Source organism: Canis lupus, chromosome 1 (assembly GCF_048164855.1).
Source record: "Canis lupus baileyi chromosome 1, mCanLup2.hap1, whole genome shotgun sequence".
Taxonomy (NCBI): domain Eukaryota; kingdom Metazoa; phylum Chordata; class Mammalia; order Carnivora; family Canidae; genus Canis; species Canis lupus.
Genome location: NC_132838.1, coordinates 100,462,786 through 100,482,084, shown reverse-complemented (window position 1 = coordinate 100,482,084; position 19,299 = coordinate 100,462,786). Strand labels below are relative to the sequence as shown.

Sequence of the window (19,299 nt, the reverse complement as noted above, 5' to 3'; positions counted from 1 at the left end):
CTCACCATGATAGCACTTCCCCTTACATACTCCAGACCATATCCACATCTGCTGACTTGGGGCCAGCCCATCAGAGGACACAAAAAGACCTATAGATAGATTGAACCTCATCTCTGAATCTTGGAATGGCTTCAAGGCTGCTATAACCTCCAACACTGGTGGTCTTGCTCAGACAGGCCATTCCCTGAGGCTTGTCAAGATCCTTGGTGGGGAAGCTGTGTGTGTGTGTGTGTGTGTGTGTGTGTGTGTGTGGAGGGTGAAGTAAGCTAGGTCCTGAATTCCTTGCTTGTACCTCTCTCTGCTGTTGGGGAAGAATTTCTTCTGCCCTTCAAGGTCTTTCTAGCTTCAATAAGAATGAAATTGACATGAGACATGTTAACAGGAGAATATCAAATTTAATTTGGTTCAGATGAGGAATGCATACAACCATAAAATTCTAAAGACAGGCAAAATAAGGCATACATATACTGAACTGAGAGAGGTCTAGGAATTTTATAGGAAAGAATGCAATTTAAAGGAAGATGAAAGAGTAAATACTCGGTAAACAAATGGTCTTTGGGCCATTCAGAAACAAGACAAGAATGTGATCAAAGAGCCCTTGCTAGATTCCTATCAACATAGTTATTTTTGGGAGAGAAAGCTTCTGAATTTGCTCAGGTTTTAATGCTTTTAACACAAAATGATCTTTATGCCAAAGTGACCAATCTTGGGGCTGTCTGCCCTTGGCCCCTGTACACATAGATATCTGTGTACACATCCAAGTTTATTCTCACTCCACTACTGGGCCTAGCATCATCTCACTCTGGAGCTGGGGTTATGGCCAGGCTGGGATTCATGATGACCTTTACCAGGTTTGAGGGGAAGGTGACCCTGCACAATGGGAGTGGTAGTCAGCATTGGGCACTACCACTTCAGATGTCTTGTGGACTGGCCAGATGGTCAGAGTCTCCAGGTTCCATTGCACACAGCCTGGTACATGTCCACTGTCAGGGGCCGGAAGGCCTTGGCTTGGTTGTCCAACACGAACAAGGGGTCAGTAATTACGCCTACATTGAAGCCCTCACGCACCAAGCGGGACTTCACCAGTTTGAATGTGCTTGTGATCGCTAGAGTGTCCTGCAGGGGTAATAAGCATAATCTCGACTGTGGGCCCCTGTCCAAGACCTCCCATCCACCTACTTCTGTCACCCTGAGCTCACCTGGATGCGGATGAAATGGGGTGCAGCATAGGCAGGGAGCCAAGTGCGGACATGCTGGTACATCCTCTGACCATCAAAAGTCTGGCCGGGGGCCAGCTGCACCGCAGCCATGCCCACCTTGCCCTCACAACCTGGGAAGCACAACAGTCACTCAGCTCATTCACCTCACAGTGCCCATGGCCGACCCTCTCACTTGGCCCATCACTGCTCACTGGCTGTGCCCCAGCAGCTCCCCCCACCTGTAATATCTGGATAACACTACTCTGCCCACAAGGCTGTTTAAAATGAAGCAAATCCTCCACACCTGGTACTGACACACCATAGACGTTCACCTCCTGCAGGAAGTCCACCAGTGACAAAACGCTCTCTACCTCCCGCGTGGACACGTTCTCACCTTTCCATCTGTGGGGTTGAATCCACTGCTAGCGAGCACAACCTTGGCTAAGGGGAGGCCCCTCTTGCCCACCAACCACCAAGCCCCTCTTCCTATGAGATCTGATCACTGGTTCTGCCCAATTTCGGCCCCTTCGGGATCGAGAAGCGACGCCCCTTGGGCCTGGAAGTCCCACTTCTTCAGCCCTCCTCCCTCAAAGGTCCAGGAAGCCCCGGCCACCCGCCCAGGACCTGACCGGAAGGTGTCCCCAAGGCGGTCGCGAAAGTAAAGGAAGCCTTCTTCATCCATGGCCAACACGTCGCCGGTGTTGAAGTAAACGTCGCCCTTGCGCCGCACATCCCGCACCAACTTTCGTTCCGACAGTTCTCGTGCCCCGCGGTAGCCCAGGAAAGGCTGGTGGCGCAAAACCTGGGTCAACAGGAGCCCTGCCTCCCCTAGGGGTAGGAGTTGGAATTAGGGCATTAACCATGGCCAAGAACTGCACAACCCATCAGCCCCCTGCCAGAGGTTTCCAACCGTGGTGGACCAACTCTTCAAACCAAAACTGCCAAAGAAGAGACAGAGAGAGACCTAGAGATAAAGATGGGAAGAGTGAGATACAGAGACTGGGGGACAGGAGACATTGGGGAGCCCACTAGAAATAGAAAAAGGATAACAAGGGATGCACAAAGGACAGAGACAGATGGTGGTGGGAAGAAAGTGATATGGCCAAGACCACGAAAAACGCCAGGAGAAAAGACCCTAGGAGAAGGTACTGGACAAGAGATTGATGCCTGGGAGGATATAACTACCACAAATAGAGACCCAGAGACCTAGCAGAACAAGAGATTGAGGCAGGGGATCCAAGCAGAGCTGAGAAGATGAGAGACAGAGGGTCCCAGGCAGTGGTCAGACAAGCTGAGAACAGGGTCCAGGTGAGGGCAGCAGACACCACCACAGGGCACTGACCTCAAGGCTTTGGGCAGCCTGTTCCAGCGAAGGAGCAGATGGTCCCCTGCCCTTCCCACACCCAGGGAAGGTTTCCCCGACCCTTGTACCTGGCCCCACAGGGACGCAGAATCCCCGATTGTCCCTGACAGGCTCCTCCGCGTCCGTGTCAAACTGTACAAGCTCAAAGGGGGACAGCATCTGAGTGGAGGGTGGGAAAGTGTCAGTAGAGGCCCTGTGAGCTCAGTCTTAATCAGGGCCACTGCCCCACTCAACCCACTCACTCGAAGGAAGCAGCTCATCTTGCCCAGGGCCCCACAGCGCCCTGGATAGTTGATGAAGCCAATATTGCCTTCCGTGGAGCCGTAGATTTCCAAGATCTGAATGGGGCCAAAGCGCTGCTGGAAGGACTGCCACACATCTGCCCGAAGTCCATTGCCCATTGCCAAGCGGACTGTATGTGTCCGGTCCTCTGGTCGCTGCAGAGACATCCCAAGAACGGTGAAGAGGAGCATGCCCTAGAACCCTTACCTATGAGGGCTTTTAGTCCTTACCTGAGGAATTACCTGGGAGGTGATAGGGAGGGGGGCATCCATACCTAAGTAATCCACCAAAGGTTCTTACTTGAGAGTAGTTATCTGGAGTCTGTTTATGGAAGTTACCTGAGGGGAAGTTACCTAGAAGCCTTAACTGGAGGGATACCTAGGGGCAACTGAGGCCTTATCTGGGGCTTACCTAGGGGAAATATCTGGGATCTTATATAGGGGTAGTACCTGGAACTGTTACCTGGAGGGGTTACTTGGGGGCATTTACCTGGAGGTAAACTGGGGAGTGACTTAAAGTTTCAACTTGAGGAGAGACCTGGGGGTCTTACCTGGAGGTAGTTACCTGAAGCATTTTACCTGGAATCCATACCTCATTGCTGTATAAGTTCACATCTAGTGAGTTTACCCTGAGGCATCCTCTGTTCTAGGCATTTTACATATGTTTTATACTCACAAATACTCTCTTTATTATCCTAATTTTCCAAATGGGGACATTGAGACTGATAGAGGTGAAGTCATTTGCCCAAGGTAGCACTGATGATCATCATACATAGGTAGCCATGTTTGGAAACTGTGTGGGATAAATTATCTGTGGATGTTGCCTAGGGTGTTTTACCTAAGGGACCCTGGTCAGGTCCTGTACCTGAATCTACCTGAAACCTTCACCTGAAATGACATCTGGGATTTCATACCTGAGGTGATCACCATGAAGCCCTAATCTTAGCACCTCACCTGTGGAGTGTTACACAGGTACCGTAGAACCTCGCCCACATACAGGATCACAGTCACACCATGCTGCCGACAGTTATCCCAGAAGCGAGAAGCAGAGAACTTGGGGGCCAGGACACAGGTTGCTCCTGAAGGGGGAGAGGAAAGGGTTTCAAGTCATACTTCCATGTCACTATGATAAGTTGTTTTGATCAGCTGTGGCCCTCTGACTCACAGGGTTTGGAGTTCATCTGTGTGTCACTGACTAAGCCAGGAGTGCCCACATGAGAAAGGTATAGGTGGGTATGGGGTTGAATCCTATCTTCAGAATATGTAACAAGCTCACTGCTTTGTACAAAGTGAGTACTGCTAAATAATCATTAATGATTATAAATGTTTTATGAATGTCTAGCTGGGCAGATGAATAGGTGGTGGTATAGATGGATGGGTGGGTGAGGAGGTAGGTTAGTAGATGGATGTGTGAGTTGGTGGAAGAATTGTTTTGAAGGATGGACACATGGATTAAGAAATTTTACGGGCCACTACTTATCACTCTGGAAAGTGATCCTTTCTTAGCTGATCACCTCCTCTGCAGCTGACTTTATGAAAGGCACTCTCCCTACCTCAACCCTAATCCTCGACAAAGCCCTGCAAGCTAAATATTATCATCCCCTCACTCAAAGGGACAATTGCTCATGTGCCTGGTGAGGTAGAAAGTCTGTGTCTTCTTTGAGGCTATATTTTTGTCAGGAGGTAAAATACAATGCCTTCTCTGTGAAAATAGATGCTGGCCCTTGAAATGACAATTTTGTTTGCCACCCCTAATGAAATGCCTGATTCAGGAAAGGTCTTCAAGAGCTGGTAAAACCAGTGCGGGGGTGGGGTGGGGCTGGGTAATGCCTGGGTGGCTCAGCGATTGAGCACCTGCCTTCTGCTCAGGGTGTGATCCTGGGGCCCCGGGATCAAGTCCCGCATCAGGCTTCCTCTATGGAGCCTGCTTCTCCCTTTGCCTGTTTCTCTGCCTCTCTCTCTCTCTGTGTCTCTCATGAATAAATAAATACAATCTTTAATAAAGAAATAAATAAAACTGGGGGGGAATTGATAGGGAGTTTTCCGATTAAACCTCCCAAATATATATTTGTCTAAACACTACATTGTACACCAGAAACTAATATAACATGTCAACTATACAAACATACATACGTACATACATACATAGAGCTCCCTAATTCATCTTAGCCTCTGTAAAGTACAAGAACAGTTATGAGCTGCCTTCAGTGTGATGTATTAGAAAATCAAAATGCAGGGATGCCTGGGTGGCTCAGTCGGTTAAGCATCTGCCTTTGGCTCTGGTCATGATCACAAGATCCTGGGATTGAGGTCTGAGTTGGGCTCCCTGCTCAGCAGGAAGTATGCTTCTCCCTCTCCTTCCCCCTGCTTGTGCTCTCTCTCTCTTTCTCAAATAAAATGTTTATTATTTTTTTTTAGATTTTATTTATTTATTCATGAGAGAGAGAGAGAGAGGCAGAGACACAGGCAGAGGGAGAAGCAGGCTCCATGCAGGGAGCCCAAAACGGGACTCAATCCCGGGTCTCCAGGATCACACGCTGGGTTGAAGACAGGCGCTAAATAGCTGAGCCACCCAGGGATCTCCCATCAAATAAATAAAATCTTTATAAAAAGAATATTTAGGGATCCCTGGGTGGCGCCGCGGTTTAGCGCCTGCCTTTGGCCCAGGGCGTGATCCTGGAGACCCAGGATCGAATCCCACGTCGGGCTCCCGGTGCATGGAGCCTGCTTCTCCCTCTGCCTGTGTCTCTGCCTCTCTCTCTCTGTGTGTGTGACTATCATAAATAAATAAAAATTAAAAAAATAAAAAAAAAGAATATTTAAAAATAAAAAAAAATTTTTTAAAGGAAGTATAATACACCCCACCAAGGTTCTTGCCAACAGTACATTGAAGTGAATCCAACATCTCTAGAGGAAATTACAGTGTAACAAGAAATGCAGGAGAAAGAGAAGCAGAGACCAAACAAGCAAGTACAGTGAGAGGACTTTAACCTTAATAAAACAATTTGACAATCGGAGGAATTTAAGCATGACCTGTAGCATCAGATGGTATTAGAGCTACTATTAATTTTGTCAGGTGTGGTATCACTACTGTGACAGTTCTTAAGTCCTTATGCATTAGAGATACATACTAAATACTTACAAAAAGATACAGTATCTAGGATTTGTTCTAAAATGATTCAGAAATAAAGAAGGGAATACGTATCAAATAAGATTGGCAATGTGTTAACAACTGTCAAGGGTGAATGAGGATATGTGAGACATCATCAAATCATTTTCTCTACTTTTGCTCTACTGTGTATGTTTGAAAGCAAAATGCTGATGGTGGCTGAAGCTAAGTGGTGGGTACCTGAAAATTCATGTAGAAATATTTAGAAATGTGTATATATTTCAAAATTGTCACAAAAACTCAAAAAGAAAATACTGGAGCCTTCCCAGTCTGAATTGCTAGTCAGGTGTCCAGGAAAATAGCCCAGTGGGATGCTTGGTGAACACCTAACCCTCAATGACTATCCCAGCACTCATATCAGCTTGTCACCTTCTGACAACAGCAAAGCCCTTAGGGACTCTAAGTAACCAAGTCTCTGCCCAAGTAGCCCTGGGGCCTGCTTCTGTGTGTCCCTTGTCAAAGGTAACAACCTTGGCATTGGATTACTTGTGGGGCCTTGTCACCCTGAAAGCCCCACCCTGATGTTGAGTCTGGAGGTCCCATGAATTGGAGGGGTCTTCAAAAAAGGGCTTACCGAGCTCCAGGCAGCTGAGGACCCCAAGGATAAGCCCCGTCACATGGTACAGAGGCAAGACTGTGTAGACCACGTCATCAGCTGTGCCCCCACACAGGGACAGCATCTTGCACATCTGCAGCAGTCGCTCATGTGTGACAATGGCCGGCTTTGGGAGCCCTGGGAAATGGAGTGGGAAGGGTGGGTGGTGAAAGGACAGCACAAGAGGGGGCCAGCACATAGGAGTGGGTCTCCGTGGTCAGGTCTGCAGTGAAGGGCTTGGGGCTCTTAATAGGTGATCAAGTCCGGGCATTAGTGGGTGGGCTCAGGGAAGAACAATTGGATTTGGAGTGCAGAGGGTAAATTCCAAAGCTCAGTTGGGAGTTTCAATGGCTGTTTACTGGGCAGAGGCAGGAATTTGGCACTGACCAGTAAAAACACATTAGGGGTCAGAGTTCAGGCAAGGTGTTGCAATCATAGGGCAGGATGGGTTTCAGAGGTCAAGTTTGAGGCACATGTCAAGCTTGGGGTCAGGGCAGCATTAGAGTTCAGAGGTCAGGGCTAGGGCTGCGGGCACCCTCACCAGTGGTCCCTGAGGTGTAGATAAACAGGGCAGGGCTTTGTGGTGTGATCCCGGCACGTAGGTCAGTGGGCACAGGGTCAGTGGGTGCAACATCAAGAGCTGCTCCCAGAGCCCCCACTCCTGGTGTTGGGGAGGACTGGCTGAGGTAGAAGCATCGGATGTTCTCTGCCTGCAGCTTGGGAAGGACCTCTTCCAGGTTCTCCTGGAGGTCTGCAGGGATAGGTCAGAAGAGAAATTGGGAAAAGGCCCACATTTGAGGTCAGGAGGGGAGCCCCGAGACCCAAAGATAGGGGAGAAGAGCCTATTGCAAGCAACACAGGAAGTAGCTAGCAGAGAAAAATTTACACATTCCTGTGTTTTGTTGGCAAAAAGGATTGAAAGAGGGGTGCCGGGGATCCCCGGGTGGCTCGGCAGTTTGGCACCTGCCTTCAACCCAGGGCATGATCCTGGAGTCCCAGGATCGAGTCCCACGTCGGGCTCCTTGCATGGAGCCTGCTTCTCCCTCTGCCTGTGTCCCTGCCTCTCATGAATAAACGAATAAAATCTTTAAAAAAAAAAAAAAAAGAAAAGAAACAGGGGTGCCTGGGTGGCTTAGTTGGTTAAGCAGCCAACTCTTGGATTCAGTTCAGGTCATGGTCTCAGAGTGCTGAGACTGAGCCCAGTGAGCACTGGATGGGACTCCATGCTCATTGGGGAGACTGCTCAAAGATTCTCTTTCCCTCTGCTTCTGCTCCCCCCACCCCACTCACTGTCTAAAACAAATCTTAAAAGGAGGGGGATTGAAACAAACAAGGTAAAGAAAAATCTCTGGTGCCCTCAAAATTACTTTCCAGCAATTAAATTTTGATTCTAATTGCCTGTAAGAGTAGGTGGGAAGCAAGGAGCTCCTTGCCTAGCCCCTACTAGGACACTGTGAACTGCAGTCCTCCACGTCTGTCCCTTGCTCCCTCACTCCTCTGTCTTCTACTAGCCTCTGGGGTCCTCACCTGGATCCACCACCAGCAGCCGAGCCCCAGAGCTCAGCACAGAGTGCACCAGAGGTTCCCCCCGAGCATGCGGATTAATCCAGGCCACCGGGCAGCCCAGCTTGGCCAGCCCCAGCCACAAACCCAAGGCTGGAATGGTCTGGGAATCCAGCACCAAGAGGGCAGCTGACTCCCCGCCAAGCAAGTCCGTGAGGCCTCCCAGCTCAGCCTTCAGGGCCCACACAGCCTGGCATGCCCTGTCGTCCAGCTCCCTGAAAGTGAAGGAGCGGCTCCCTGGCCCCTTCCACACCAAGGGTGCATGGCCCGGCTGTGCTCGTGCTCGCCGTTCAAAGGAATCCACAAAAGTGTCGGGCGGTTGGTGGCTCATGCGTGCTCTGATGTGCAGGCCAAGGTGGAGGATCCTGATGATATAGGCCACATCTGCAGGCAGCCAGCGCAGCCCTGGAGGTGACCGTGCAGGCAGCAAAGTCAGCGTGAGGGCCGCGGCTGCCAGACTCAGCCAGTGGGGCATCCAGGGACAGAGCCAGGGCCGCACCAGTATGGCCAGGCCGAGCAGCACACAGAAGATAGAATCTCCCAGGAGCCAGCGCAGTGCCAGGGCCACAGCAGCAGGCCATGCAGGCTGCTGCAGGCCATGCAGCAGCAACAGTACAAAGGCTAGTCGCAGCCAGATGCCCATTGCACCAGCACCCTCCTCAGAGAAGTGTCTACAGAGTGCTAATAACTTCTGCCAGGGACTGCCTGGCCTAGATATTTGACCCCTTAGTCCCGCCCCCCACCCTTCAAACATGGTAGCCTTGGAGCTGTTGACAGCAATGCTTCTGCCCTCAGGACTCCACCCCCAGCACTTTTTAACCCAACCTGTTTGCTTCACTGTGCCTACCTCTAGCCAAGTACATGGCTGGCACTCAGTAAATACTTTAGGGAACAAATGCAGTGCCTAAATTCAAGCTCAGTTCTAATATCCCCACCCCCACCCACGTGCTGGGTTTTGAGTCTGCCTCTCCCCCTGGCATCCATGGAGACTACCCTTGGGTTCAGGAGGCTAACCTCCCCAACCCCCAACTTGGGCAGAGCAGTCTATGCATGGTTGACCTGAAAGCCTTACCCCCTCACCTCTGGGAGACAGTCACAGATGGGGAGATCAGAGAGGTGCTGCCATTGACCTAGGAGCCCACAGGTCTTCAGCTCAAACTCTGCTCCACCTGCTCCAAATCCTTAAGATAGGGCACCCAAGGTTAGACAACACCAATGCTCTGGAAGCAGAACAGTGGCTGCTTTCTGGGCTGGCAGCTGAACTGATGCGGGGTCTTGTGACGCTGGTTCGCTACCAGGAATCAGTATCTTCAGCTGCCTGCTTAGCAGCCCAAGAGTCCTGGCTGCTGCTCCTTCTTTGCCCCCTCTCCCTTGCACTTCAGAACTTCTGGCCAGGGTAGTTATCCTGGGGCTCAGATCCCCACATGGCAACCTGGCCTCAAAACTCCCTTGGACTCTCCCCAAAAGTAAGATACTCAATCACCATGCCCATCAGAATAGGGGAGTGGAAGCCTAAAGCCCAAAGGGCCTTGAGATTCTGTCAGGAAGATCCGGGGAAAGGAGCTTCAAAATCAGCATCTTTCCCACAAATGGCTTCCCTCTTCCAGACACATCTCAAAGCTGGCCTGTACTTCTCCCCACAGAACCTAGGGCTCTAGAAGAGTCAAGTGCCAGTCATATGTGCATCCCACTCCCTCCCAGAGAATAGAGGTATGAGATGGCCAAGCAGGCCATCCTGTCTCTGCCTGGGGAGCCTGGGAGATTAGGTTAGCTGCCTAGGGACGGAAACATTGAGCCCCTACACGCACAGCCAGTCTGTGATGGTGAAAAACGCGTGGGTCTGGGAGCTCACAGCTTCTGGGTTTGGAACCCATGGCCCACAGTACTTTATTAGAGAGTGGGAGTCCCAAGGCCCTGTCCCAGTCCATGATGGGCCCACCTGAGCCCCCTAGATGCCAGATTGAGGGAGGGGTAGTTCAGGGTGGGGAGCCAGGGATCATGCCCGGCTTGGCATGGGGCAGAGGAGCAGCTACAGAATCCACCCACTCACACAAGGAGTCAGAGCCACAAATCTTGGGCCTGGCCCAAGGGTCTGAGCAGCCAGTCTGAGTTTAGGTTGGTGATGATCCAGTTCTCAGGGGTGGTCGGGTCCCTGACCAACCCTAGCCCCAGGCTGCCACCATCAGGAGGGTCTAACCATGAGGAAGGAGAGGAGTATGAAGGGATGGACCCCTGGTCAGGTCTGGAGAAAAGAGTGGAAGCAGAGGGAAGGCCTGCACTTCGAGGAAAGCATGGCTTGGTGATGGGAATGTGGTCAAGGCGTCTAGGCAGGTATGAGCCGGCTCGGCAGGGATGTTACCGGTCCCGCAGTGGTTGTGGGCTAGTTCCATGGGAGGTCCCCTAACACAGAAGAGGGTGGCCTACAGCGCGGGGGCGTGGTCAATTCTGCGGTGGGTGTAGCCAGGCCCAGACCTGGATCAAGGCGCAGGGTGCGCGGCCAGGTGGCGCTCGAGCAGCGCGCGGTGTGAGAAGACTTTGCCGCAGGCGGGACAGGGCGCACGCTCAGGCCGGTGCGTGCGCATGTGCACGTTGAGAGAGCTCTTCTGCGTGAAGCGCTTGGCGCAGACAGCGCACTGGAAGGCACGCACGCCTGTGTGCGTGACCATATGCTTCAACAGGTAGTCGCGCAGCGAGAAAGATCGCCAACACACGGCGCATTGGTGGGGCTTCTCCCCTGTGGGCGACAGGGCATGCCGCGCACGTACGTCAGCTGGGAAGGGGCCTGAGGAGCCTTTGCTGGGCAATGACTCCCCTCTCCTTCTTGACTGCCCATCAACCCAGAATCCCCCGGTCTGTTAGGGACACTCCCTCCCCTCCCGAACCACCCCTTACTCCGGGACCTTCCTGCCCAACAGGGTCCGCCTCTAACATAACCCAGTATGTCACCTTGCTCAGCGGGGAGCCCTTTTCCCAGATCCTTACTGTCATACCAGGATACTATGGTTAGGGGCCTCAAACTCTAACAGGTACTCTCCCAAATGGAAATCCTGCTGGCCTGGGACATCATTGCCCATTAGGACTGACCAGAGTTCTCCCCCCACCTCCTCGGACTTTCCTTCCCCCCACTCCTGCTATGCCCATGGAACGTTCTGAATTCTCTGATCACTGGCCACCATTCTGGGGACAGTCTGGCAAAGCCCAGCACTCTTTTATGGGAAGAGACAGAGACATACTTGCCCTCTTCCCACTGGAAGCCCCTGTTGCCCAGAACCTTTGTCTGCTGGCAGCTATAATGCACCTGGAGTGACAGCACAGGCTGCATTGACCCCTGGAGTCACCAGGTATTAACAAAAAACCTATCTCAGTGGCAGAGGACTGCAGGGCAGTGCCTGGGCAAGGCCTGGCACCAGGCTAAGGCTACACAAAGTTGGCAAATCTTGGCTGGTACTACCTTGGGGCCCCTGGCAGCTCTCCACAGGCTGAACACCTATGCCTGTATCCTCTCTCCTTCATCCTCAAGACAGCCAGGTGGGGATTTTAAACTGTAAATCACATCACTCTCCACCTCAGAACATTGATGCCTATCCCACCATTCACAGTGCAATCTCAAATTTCCGGCCCTGCAGAACTCCCCACTCCACTCCCACAGAACTTCCAGCCAAATCTTTGCTTTTCCTAACAGCATCCAGTTCAGCCCTGAAAGCAGTCTTTGACATCCCATACCCCTGTCCTCCACTTGAGCCCCTAGGGAGCATCCTACACATCCTGCAACTCCCCCAGGACCTGCCAGCCACCATCTCAGCACCTAGCTTCACAATCTCCACTGGACCACCCTAGCATACTCTGTACCTCTCCCTCAGCCACTGCAGAGCTGCCTCTCAGACACATTGAGGTTTTAGGCCACCTTTCTGTGGTCTTCACGGACCTTCCTCCTTCTGCAGCTTCAGGGTTCCCACAATGCAGCCCCATCTCCCTTCTCTACCCCCTGATCAGGCTACCTCTCTGCTGACTCTGCACACTCTCCCTAGGCTAGTGAACTCACCCTCCCTCACATCTAGTCCCAGTCACTGGACCCACTGATAGCCAGGAGACCAGGAAGCTCCCTGAAGCACTGTTCCCCAACCTGGCTATGTACCCCTGCCAAGACTCCATCCCTCCTGACCATCCCAAGCTCCATCCTGGTGACTAAAGCCTCCACTGCCAGCTTTCCAAAAGTTCTGGGCAAGTTCCTGCTCCTTAACCCTGCCTTAGAATTCCCCCAGCATCAATAAATGGAGGTAGGGGATGGGTAAGAGTGCCTGCTTCTCTATGTGAAAGGGACTCCCCTCCGCCCACATCTGGAGCTCAATTTCCAAGCTCCCCTAGGGTCAGGGAAAAGCATCAGAACCTCATGAGTGTGTCCACCCCACTTGCCCAGTGCCCAGTTCTCCCTCAGGCTTGAATCTCCAAAGACCAAGGGGCTCAGAGACTCATCCCAGCTCACCAGAGTGGATGAACATGTGCTTGGTGTAGTTTTTCCGCGAGCTGAACGTCTTGCGGCAGTGACTGCACTCATAGGCAGGCGGCTCGGCCGTACCTGGGGGTCGGGCAGGGGTGGCCGAGGGGGCCGCAGCGGGAGCAGCGGGCGGGGCTGGAGCCTCCCCGGGAGGTGCGCTGGGGGCCGCATCAGGCTGGAGTGCCGGGTAGAAGGCGGAGGGGAGGGCGGGAGCAGGCCCCGAGGGCGCGGGAGGAGGTTGCGCAGGCGGCCCAGGAGCGCCCAGATGAAATGGGAAAAGCGAGACTGGGGGCCCCGGGGTCTTCACGCCCGGGGCATGGGATCCGGACAGGACACAGTCAGGCGGAGCCGGGTTCTCGGTGGCACAGGCTTCCGCGGCAGTGCCATCCTCATCTTGCCAAGCAGGGACGTAGCTCTCCTGGAATACATCTTCCGCCGCCGAAGCCCCCCTAAGGAAATCCCTCCCAGGGCCGCCGCCGTAGTCAGAGAGGCCAGCAGGTGCAGGCGGCTCCTCGCACGCGCTGGCAGGGGCGGCGGTGAGGAAGCCGGCGGCGGCGCAGTCGGGGAAGGTAGGGGGTGCCTGGCCCTCTCCTGGGCCGCCGCCTTCGCCGTCCTCGCCGTCGGTTTCATCATCGGTCTCCTCGTCGCCATCACCGCCATCATCTGGGGCTGCCGGTAGGGAGGGGTCGACATCTGACCCCTCTGTCTTGGTGGGCGCAGTGGGCGCCGGCAGCTGCAGGCGTGCCGGCTGGCGCTGCTTGCGGCTATGAGCAGCACCGGTGTGGCCCGGAGGGCGCGCGGCAAGCAGGTGGCGCAGGCGATGTCGTAGCTGCGCAGGTGCAAGAGGTGGGGGCACGGGCGTGGGCAGGGGTGCAGGCGCCCCCGGGACCGGGGCACGGGCACGGGCAATGATCTGTGTGCACTCGTCTATGACTGTCTGGATGCGCAGCACCGACGCGGCCGTGAGCACCTGCAGTGCTTCGCCCTGTGCCACCACAAGTGAGCCGCTGTAGAGGAACTCGACAAGCTGGCGCACTGTCTGCGCCGGCACCACCGGTGGCACGCGGATCTCGGAGTGGCCGAGAAGCAGCTTGTCCTGGAAGAAAGGCGAGCCAGCAGCCAACACACAGCGGTGTGCACGCAGTGAAGCCTCGCGGATCCTCACAGTCACGTCGCAGAAGTGACCGCCCAACCGCTGCCCGTTGAGGGTCTCGAGCAGCGAGCGGGAGAAATTCTGCAGGTGTATGTGGTGCACCGCCTCTGCTGCCGCCATCTGCACTGGATGAGGAGGATGTGGGGAGGTCAGCCGGGGACCCTGCCCCATTGTCCCTTGAGCCCTTATCACAGGATAAGGCCCATGGGCACATCACAACCCCAGGCTTTGGGAACCTCAGCCATCCCCAAAAGGCCCCTTGCAGTTCTGTTCCCATACCCAGGACTCCCCTCAACCCCCACTCCCAATCTCCAGGACCTCTGCAGCTCCACCTCCGAAGCCCCCAGCACACCTGTTACAAGGTTGGGAATATCAAAGATCTGCCTCCCTCTCAAGTCTTGCTTACTCCTCAGGGCAGGGTCCAGGGCTCAGCTTCCCCTATATTGCCCCCCTTTCCCCTAACTCCAAATCCATAAACCTCCCCCAAGTCCCCCTCCCAGGGGCAACTCTGTGAAGACTGCAGGGGCCCCCATACCCCATGGGCTGCACACTTTACCCACTCCCCACCCCAGCTAGCTGTGACTCCTCCTCATCTGGCTTCTTTTTGATTTCCTTTTGTCACATCCCCCAAACTTGCAGCATCCGAGGCCCAGTGGAGACCCAGGTCTGTTGGCTCAGAATTGGGTTATGTTAACTAGTGTATACAGAGGTCTTCGAGGGGCTGAGGTGGCATGAAATGACTCCTGGACTAAGCAATTCAGGGTGTGCATAGTCACGAAGGGTTGAGAATAGGTTGGGGATTAGCCTCGCAAGTGTCCTATAAGAGAAAAATACATGGTTTCTGGCCAACCCCAGCATAGCAGATAGGGAAGAACCTCCAGCAGCCTGGTGTTTTTGGAATCTTGATATGGCCTGTAGGACACAAGGTATGGGTGTGGCATAGAGAGGGGGCTTGTGTGGACTGTTCACGGTGTATGATTGGGAGGGCAATGATGGAGCAGCAGCAGTCTCCAGATCAGGATGATTCTTGTGAAAACTTTGGCCTCCTAATTCCAGCATTGATCACCCTCAGCGGAAAGGGGAGGGGATCCCCCCCCCCGCACCCCAGGAATCTAAGAAGCTCTGCTACTTCCTCCCTCAAGCAGGCACCATGCTCATGAGGACTCAGTCTTCCCTCTATCAAAGTTGGGATACCTGGCTCATCCAGCACCGAGCCCCACACACCTCCAATCTAGGGGAGGGCAGTCAGGACACAGGACACACCCTGACACTTACCCACTCCCCCACCAACCAGGCAGGGTCACACAGCCCTAAAGTGTAGCCTCTCTCTCTCTCTCTCTCTCTTTTTTTTTTTTTTTTTTTTGAGTGTAGCCTCTCTTAACCTTTGGGGTCTAATGGTGTCTCATTACTCTCCCCCCCCCGTTTTCTCATGCGGGAAGCACCTCCCTTTCTCGCATGCTCCACATCTCACCCTCAGATCACTTGGCACACCTCCACTGCCCCGGTACCGCTGGGAGCGCTGGCCGAGGCTGACGGAGTCATCTCCTTGTGTTCCCCCGCCTCCCAGTCTATTCCCTGCGACAGCCAGAGGGAGCCTGTTGAGACCTGACAGATAGGGACCCTCCAGCGCTCAGAGCCCTCCATGGCGATGAATTAATTCTTGGCAATCCCTCAAACAAGCCAAGTCTTTGCACGTGCCGTTATCTATACCACAGCCCTTTCCCCGTCTTCATTCACCCACCATCTAAAGAACTTCAAATCCGTGCCTGGGCGACTGGGGCGGAAACCCGCGCATCAACCCGGACGGCTTTAAAGCCTGCCTTTTCCGACCCACCTCCGCCCTGCTCCCGGTCTCTGATTCAGTCCAGAAGCTGCACGGCCTTCTTGGCGCTTCAGAACAAAGGCCCACCCTCCGGGTATGGCGCCGCTTCGCGCTGCCACGCCTTTGCCCACCCCATACACTTTGATCCAAGCACCCTTCTCACACTCTGCTCACTTGCTCGCGCCCTCCCCTGAACCGCGAGCCCCTTCTCTGATGCGCTCCGCCTGCACCCGCTGCAGACCGGGACAGCCTGTATTTCCCGCCTCCGCGCGCTTGCCAGAGCCATGCCCCCATCCTGCAGCGCCCCCTCACGTCCACAGCGTGCGCTCCAGGCCCAGCACCGGTACCCCTCCCCTGGCACGCCCCGCCGCCGGTGGGCCCCGCAGCAGGGGGATGCCCGCAAGACCCCACCTCCGGCTCCTCCTCAGGCACCAGGCCGGGACGTGGTCTTCTCCCGCTCGCCACCGACAAGGCCGCACTTTCGGGCTGCGACGCTGGCGGAACCCAAGTCCGCAGGCGCTGTGGAGTTGGGGAGCGCTAGGTCAGAGCACGTTTCCGGTGTTTCTATGGCGATCAGCCGCCGCTGCCAGGCTGCACTTCCGGTTCTAGCAGACTCGGAACTAAAGTCTCAGAGGCTCTGGCGCGGGGGCAGCGAGGAATGTCTGTGCCAGAGGACGCTTTCAGTGTCGCCTTAGGGACGGGGTAGAGAAGGGACCAGCGCTGTCCATCCGCGGGCCACGCCCCCGTGCGCTCCCCGCTGTGCTGGAGCTGGAGCGCTGCGACCCAGGCTGGAAATGCGGTCTGAAGCCCCAGATTGGTCTCGGCTGGCTCAGACTGCACTGCGACCCCAGGTGGCAGCCTTCAGCCCTTAACATGAATGGAAGCAGCAGTAGGGCTCGCCCTCTCTGGTCCACCGGACTCCAGCCCTGCGTGGAGAGCAGAGACATTTCTGCAGCCTACCTCCACTCCCGCCGGCGGCTACGAGTGTAATGAGGGAGCAGACACCACCCCAGGCTCTGGCTACCACCTTCCGCCCCTTCTGTCTCTAAGCCTGAGTCCAGGTAGAAGGTGGAGGTGGCCTGTCTCTATGCCGCCTACCTCCTCACACACACAGCAGGCCCACCTGCCCCAGGGCAGGAGGTGAACAAATAAATGAGTGGATATTGAACTAAGTGCCTTCTGCATGCAGCCCTCTGAGAGACACCTCAGAATAAAAGAAGGGCAGGGGTGAGATGGGTGGTGCGTCTGCCAGGATGGTGATGACCAGCCAGACTCCAAAGACCAGAAGTCACTTTAGGGGACAGAATATGTAGGAAGAGCTGTCCGGGCAGAGGAAACAGCCGTGGTCTTCAAGGACCTTGATGGGGTTGGCTATCCAGGACACCGTGAACCAGGCTTGATGGTGAGGCTGGAATGGTGGGCTGGCCTAGTTTTAAGCTTTGTTCATGAGGGCCAGAGGGCAGGCAGGACGACAAAAAAGTCAGAAGATTCCTGAGACCTCAGAGGACCCCATGCCTTGTTCAGTATGTGTGGAATACAGCATGGGGGGAGAAGGGGTGCTGATTTAGCTTCACCTATGAGGACAAGATTAGAGTACCTGCCTCCCACCTTGGGCAGCTGTATTGTAGATGTGTTAAAGGTCAAGAGAGGAACCACTGTCCGTACTGACAGCCTATCCTGTGGCCCATGCCCTGAGGAACCTTATTAAAACTCAAATCTAATGGCCTTAGTGTCTTTCTTCAGAATCTGGGCCCCTCTGGATGGCCTGCCCAGCCTCAGTAGCCCCTCTCCAATCCTATCACTGCTCATTCTTCCTTGGTTCTACCTACCTCAAGGCTGGCTCGTGCCATTCCCTCTTTTTGTAGCACTCTCTCACATAGCTCAGCTGCCACTACCTCCTCCAGGGACTCTCCTGAATGAAGGCCTCCCTGTCTTCTATCACAGGGCCTGTAAGGGTAGGAGTCATCTGTGTCCCTCACCTTGACAGGCAGCTGCTGCTACTACTAGTGAATCAGGAAAGGAGGTGCTAACAGCAGCTTCACCCTGTCGTGGGCCTGATTCCACAGGATTCTGGGACATTGTCAGTCACAGGGGAGCAGAATTCTAAAATACCCCTTCCAAGATTCCATGCACTTTTTTTTTAAAGATTTTATTTATTCATAGTCACACACACACACAGACAGAGAGAGAGAGAGAGAGAGAGGCAGAGACACAGGCAGAGGGAGAAGCAGGCTCCATGCAGGGACTCCATCCAGGGTCTCCAGGGACTCGACGTGGGACTGCAGGCGGCGCTAAACCACTGTGCCACTGGGGCTGCCCATGCACTTTTTTTTTTTTTTTTTTTTTTTTAGATTTTATTTATTCATGAGACACACACACAGAGAGAGAGAGAGAGAGAGAGGCAGAGACACAGAGGGAGAAGCAGACTCCATGCAGGGAGCCCGATTCGGGACTCGATCCCGGGACCCGGTATCATGCCCTGAGCTGAAAGCAAACATTCAACTGCTGAGCCACCTAGGTGTCCCCCATATCCAGGACTTATACATAGTAACAGTACATGGCAGATATAATTAAGGTTACTAACCAGCTGACCTTAAAATGAGATGATCCTTGATTGCTTGGATAAGCCAAAGGTAATCATAGGCCTTTCAAGGCAGAGGAGGGAAAAAGAGAGAATTGAAGTAGAAGGATTCCAGGGGCTTTGAAACCCCATGTGACAAGAAATATGGGGGGGGGGGGGCGGGTGTCCAGAATCTGAAAAGAGGCTCACATGACAGCCAGCAAGGAAAATGGGACCTCAGTCTACAACTGCACAGAACTGGAATCTGCCAACTGCCTGAATGAGCTGGGAAGCCAATTTTCCCCCAGAGTTTTCAGATAAGAGCCCAGTCCTGCCCAAAACTTGATTGCAGCCTCTGTGAGACCTAGAGCAGAGGTCACTGCCTGGATTTCTGACCAGCAGAAAAGTAAGCTAATAGATGTGTGTTGTTTTAAGCTACTGAGTTTGTGGTAATTTGTTAAGTAGCAATAGAAAATGGATTAAGCTGCCAGAGACTCAGGGTCTGCACACAGTAAGTTTCTGATAAATGCCACCGTTGGGATCCCTGGGTGGTGCAGCGGTTTAGCGCCTGCTTTTGGCCCAGGGCACGATCCTGGAGACCCGGGATCGAATCCCACGTCGGGCTCCTGGTGCATGGAGCCTGCTTCTCCCTCTGCCTGTGTCTCTGCCTCTCCCCCTCTCTCTGTGTGACTATCATAAATAAATAAAAAATATAAAAAAAGAGATAAAAAAATAAATGCCACTGTTTTTCCATCTGATGAATACCTTCCCCTTGCCTCTCCCTTGCTGAATGCTTCATTTCTGCCTTATCAGCATCTATCAGCCACCTTGGTGGTCTTATTACCCCATTCTACAAGCAGAGGGATGCAGGGGTGAGAAAGGGAATGAACCATTCAGATACATGGCTAGAACAACCTCAGGCAGGTAGAAAGGCATTTATGGGGTTCTGAGAAGGAATAGTGGCTTTCCTAAGTTGAAGAAAGCAAGAGAATTGTGGACTGGGCTGCTATGGGGATTGTGGAGTTGGGAGAGGAGAGCGGGAGGACCCCAGTCCCACCTGCATGTTTGAGGAACTATGGGGAGAGCAATGGATCCAGTG

At 53.7% G+C, this 19,299-nt stretch overlaps 2 protein-coding genes across 11 annotated transcripts; both read right to left on the bottom strand.

The window, feature by feature from the left end:
• Positions 1-375: 375 nt before the first annotated feature.
• Positions 376-8,881, bottom strand: SLC27A5 (solute carrier family 27 member 5). The gene is made up of 10 exons (XM_072836041.1): positions 8,135-8,881; positions 7,149-7,358; positions 6,587-6,745; positions 3,798-3,922; positions 2,805-2,999; positions 2,631-2,721; positions 1,829-2,027; positions 1,504-1,601; positions 1,200-1,330; positions 376-1,116 (listed from the first exon to the last, which is right to left on the bottom strand). The coding sequence occupies exons 1-10, from the start codon at positions 8,811-8,813 to the stop codon at positions 940-942; spliced, it is 2,064 nt and encodes a 687-aa protein (XP_072692142.1). The 5' UTR covers positions 8,814-8,881; the 3' UTR covers positions 376-939.
• Positions 8,882-9,986: 1,105 nt separating this feature from the next.
• On the bottom strand, positions 9,987-16,563 carry ZBTB45 (zinc finger and BTB domain containing 45). Of its 10 annotated transcripts, none has more exons than XM_072795210.1 (4): positions 16,052-16,563; positions 15,290-15,423; positions 12,654-13,943; positions 9,987-10,904 (listed from the first exon to the last, which is right to left on the bottom strand). In XM_072795210.1, the coding sequence occupies exons 3-4, from the start codon at positions 13,936-13,938 to the stop codon at positions 10,648-10,650; spliced, it is 1,542 nt and encodes a 513-aa protein (XP_072651311.1). In that variant the 5' UTR covers positions 13,939-13,943; positions 15,290-15,423; positions 16,052-16,563; the 3' UTR covers positions 9,987-10,647. The 10 variants fall into 10 exon arrangements, with proteins under 10 accessions (XP_072651311.1, XP_072651883.1, XP_072649890.1 ...); XM_072795782.1 differs by having other exon boundaries at positions 12,654-13,938; XM_072793789.1 differs by having other exon boundaries at positions 15,290-15,393.
• Positions 16,564-19,299: the final 2,736 nt, after the last annotated feature.

Bases quoted from the DNA above. Each gene is read 5' to 3' on its own strand.
- SLC27A5 (XM_072836041.1), bottom strand. From the start codon at position 8,813: ATGGGCATCTGGCTGCGACTAGCCTTTGTACTGTTGCTGCTGCATGGC. The intron at 1,602-1,828 runs GTCAGGTCCTGG...TCAACCCCACAG, and splicing joins CGCCTTGGGGACACCTTCCG to ATGGAAAGGTGAGAACGTGT. The intron at 1,117-1,199 runs GTGAGCTCAGGG...TTACCCCTGCAG, and splicing joins CCCATTTCATCCGCATCCAG to GACACTCTAGCGATCACAAG.
- ZBTB45 (XM_072791455.1), bottom strand. From the start codon at position 15,926: ATGGCTCTGGCAAGCGCGCGGAGGCGGGAAATACAGGCTGTCCCGGTC. The intron at 15,394-15,814 runs GTGAGCAGAGTG...TGGCTGTCGCAG, and splicing joins TCAGGGGAGGGCGCGAGCAA to GGAATAGACTGGGAGGCGGG. The intron at 13,939-15,289 runs GTGAGATGTGGA...CATCCAGTGCAG, and splicing joins GTGTGCCAAGTGATCTGAGG to ATGGCGGCAGCAGAGGCGGT.